Source organism: Protobothrops mucrosquamatus, unplaced genomic scaffold, assembly GCF_001527695.2.
Source record: "Protobothrops mucrosquamatus isolate PMUCROS unplaced genomic scaffold, P.Mucros_1.0 scaffold3334, whole genome shotgun sequence".
In the NCBI taxonomy this organism is placed as follows: Eukaryota; Metazoa; Chordata; class Lepidosauria; order Squamata; family Viperidae; genus Protobothrops; species Protobothrops mucrosquamatus.
The window spans coordinates 46945-50499 of NW_015389324.1; the positions used below are offsets into that span (position 1 = coordinate 46945).

The window sequence follows — 3555 nt, forward strand, 5'->3', positions numbered from 1 at the left end:
TGTGTGTTTCTGTATGTGTGTATACAATTCAGGCAGCATAGAGGCCATACCCTTGGGGGTGATTTGTGAATATAGTTCTCAAAGTAACAGGGAGAAAAATAGAATGCTGTTTTACCAAAATGTCATGTACTGTATTTTTCCTATTTCTACTGATAACAGAAACATTAACATTAAAAATTAATGTCCTGCCTTTTTTTTCCTAATGCATGTTCAAAAATATATAATGCATTAAAGAAAGCATCCCTCCACGTAGGTCCACCATGATAGAAGATACTAGTGGTGGGTATAGCAGATCGATTTTCTGTGACAGCTGGTTCTGCCCTCCTGGTAGTTTATCTTTTCTGAAGACAAGATTTGTGTGTGTTCCTCAGTTTATAGGGTTGAAGGCTGATATGTTCCTGGAAATGGAATTGGTATGGTATAGCTTTAATATTTAAAATGTAATATCTGAACAGCATATAATTTACCCTCAAGCCTTTCTGTGAAATCAAATGGAGAACTAAAACTTCCTTCTTGCAATTTAAACATTTTCAGTCTTTAAATAAAATGAAATGCATACAAATATATGTTGGCTTTTGTTTAATATTGAACAGAATTTCTTCCCTTAAAATAATAATCAAAAATCATTGATATCTAATATTCTCTGTCATTGTTGATGGCTGATTTTCCACAGAGAGTGAGCTAACGATTGAGGGGTTATTTTTGTAGTTTCCTTTGCCATCCTATAGTACTAAGCATGAACAGTTCCAGAATCAAGATTCTCCTTTGTGTCTTTACCTATAATCTTCCATGTGTGAGCCAGTGCAAGGCAAATAGAAATGAAGAGAATATTTTTTTAAAAAAGTTTTTTATTTATAATACAGTTAAAAAAGAAAACATTGGACATGATGTAACATTCCAGTATAAACATTTCTATCCTTCAGTTCCATCGTAAGCCTGTCCATTTCAGCGCAAGGTAGTATTTTACATAGTAACTCTTCCTCTGTGGGAGTTTCTTTGTTCTTCCATTTTTGTGCAAACGCCAGTCTAGCAGCAGTCAAGATGTGCAACATCAAATAGATTATCCCCTTGTCATATTTCTGAAATGAAGAGAATAATTGTTGAAGGTTGAGATAGACTTAACATCAAGATAGTTTGGTGCCAAATTCTCTTAATACCCCGAACTGCTGTTTATTGAATCCATAACTCTGGGGTGGACAACTTTTTCAAGGCTAGGGGCAACACTTTGAAGGTAGCGTCTTGGCAGCATTTTGTAGCAAAAATAAAATAAAATAAAAAAGGTCAAGTATCGGAATAACAAATTCTGTAATACAAGGTATGCTACCTGCTCTTACAATTGGCATATAAATGGCATCCCTACTAATGATACATGCACATAATTTTTAAAATTTAAAATTATAGGGTTTTTTTTCCTAATCATCTTATAGCTAGGAAGAAACAACGGAAATATATAATTGTTGAGCTCTTATGCATATCTTGGTGGCAATAATTTTGTTCTGGCTGCAATAAAATCATGCAAGATTATGAGGTGAGTTTTAATATCCTGTGGAATATAGTCCGGCACTTACATCAACAATAATACAAGATCCTTTTAGCTTATTGAATTCAAATCTTAAGAATTATGCTTTGCATTCCCCAGAATGCATCAAATTCACTTCTACTTTTGGAACCTACCTTTTTCTTTTCTTAGAGGATCATATGAGGTCTTGCAAATTAAAGTACTGGCTGAAATTAATCTTTCTAGAAGGAATGTTGGCCCATAATCCTAGATGATAAAATTGTTTCATCTCAAAAAGAAAGACATAATCGCGGCTTTATATTATTGTGGTGTGTCATCACAGTTCTTGATGATCCTGGGTTTTGAGAGAGCCTTGACCAGAGAAATAAAAGTAAACTTCTTATTATTATAATAGTGGTTTCTGTTGGTCAGTTTTAACATCTAGCTCCTTTAATAACTTCCTCTTTGTCTTTGTATAAAATAACTTTCTCACTGTTTAGACTTAGTCGTCTGCCATCCTTGGTTCTAGAGACATTTTTTTTATAACATTTGATCTCAAGGTTTCCAGCACCCCCAATGAGGCAGTTAAGACAGTGCTGCATACTGTATATGTTGCTGTGCTACCCTCTGCGTTGAGCCTGGCAATCTGAATTAATAGGTCTCTTACGGGCTCACTGTTTAGCTCATCCAGAAGAGTTGAATGCTTTCTTTTTGCTATGGATTGATCCCCAGACACACACACACACACACACACACACACACAAAGTTGCCCCATTTTGTGCACTTGTGAATGCTGTAAGAGAACTCTGTTGGAACACTGAAAAAGTTTATTTGTTGATTTCTTCCTCTTTCGACCTAGTGTATTGCTTCTTGTATTAATCGTCTGATTCTTAGTACATGAGCTCTTCATTAGCTTTTTTAATGGTTCAATTGGATTTTTGCCTTTCCTTGTATATAAACTAATAGGAATAATAAGTCTTTTGCCTACTGTAATTCCCTCCCTCCAAACAGTCTTTGTTACAGGTGCCTCTGGAGGTCAGAGGGTTAAAGAAAATAATTATATAAATTAAAATAGAGTCCCTGTGGTTGAAGTTTTTATCGGAATTAGGGCCTGATTGAGTTTTCATGTTTCTATTTTCCTGTCCTTTTCCCTTCTCACAGATGCTTTTACCTTACTGGGCTGTTGAATTCTACAGTATATTGATTGATTCTCTTTTGTTCACTGTCCCCTTTCTCTTCCAGGGGAATTCAAACGGCATTGCTTCTGTGGATGTTTCAGCTGGCTTTGTTGGGCTAAACGACTATGTAGAAATTCCTGCCATTTTTCTTACTGCACTTGCAACATACTCGGGCCCCCTGCTATGGGCCATTCATCTGTTGTGTTATTTGAGTTCTGAAGTGGACAGGTAAACTTTTTATATCATTTTATTTTATTTTATTCATACAGCTGCCTATCTTAAACAAGGTAATCCTCTCAGTAATATTAAAAAAGCAGAATGCATAAAACTTACCAAACCCAGGACAACATTGCGTATCCCAGGTGCAGTACCGCAACATCACATAGACTCTCCCTGCTTTTACATTCACTTCTGCCCTAGTGCGCAACCTGGATGAAGGAGCCAGGTCTTCACCATCTTCCAAAAGGCTAATAGGTCAAGGGCATATAGATGGCTTATACAGTAAATAGACCCATATATTAAATCATACCATTTCTGAATGCTGAGAGTTAGCTGGTCCATGTTGCTGTGAGCTAGCCAAGTAAGAGGTGTCTTCAAAGACAGCTTGTTACATGGCTGATCTCAGCCTCGTTTTGGACGAGATAATAAGTCGCAAGAGTCATTTTGTGGTGAGTTGGGCGGCTATACAAACTTGTTCAATAAAATAAATCACTGGCTTAGGGAGAAGAATTGGCAGTAAACAGGAAGACTGCCCATTGATTTCTTTTCTTTTTTTTAAAGAATCTGTTCAGGAAAGACTCTTACAGATAAATGATTTGAGGAAATAGGAATTCGTGTAGAAGAAAATTGGTTGGCAGGGGAATATTCCTGCTTACTGAT

The 3555-nt window shown here is 36.2% G+C and overlaps 1 protein-coding gene across 1 annotated transcript in view; it reads left to right on the top strand.

Moving 5' to 3' along the window:
• Nucleotides 1–3555, top strand: part of LOC107297485 (GPI ethanolamine phosphate transferase 2) — a 65553-nt gene that overhangs the window by 46932 nt on the left and 15066 nt on the right. The window contains exon 11 of the mRNA XM_015826848.2: nucleotides 2741–2904. Within this exon, the coding sequence (XP_015682334.1) occupies nucleotides 2741–2904 (164 nt within the window). The remainder of the gene's footprint in view (nucleotides 1–2740; nucleotides 2905–3555) is intronic.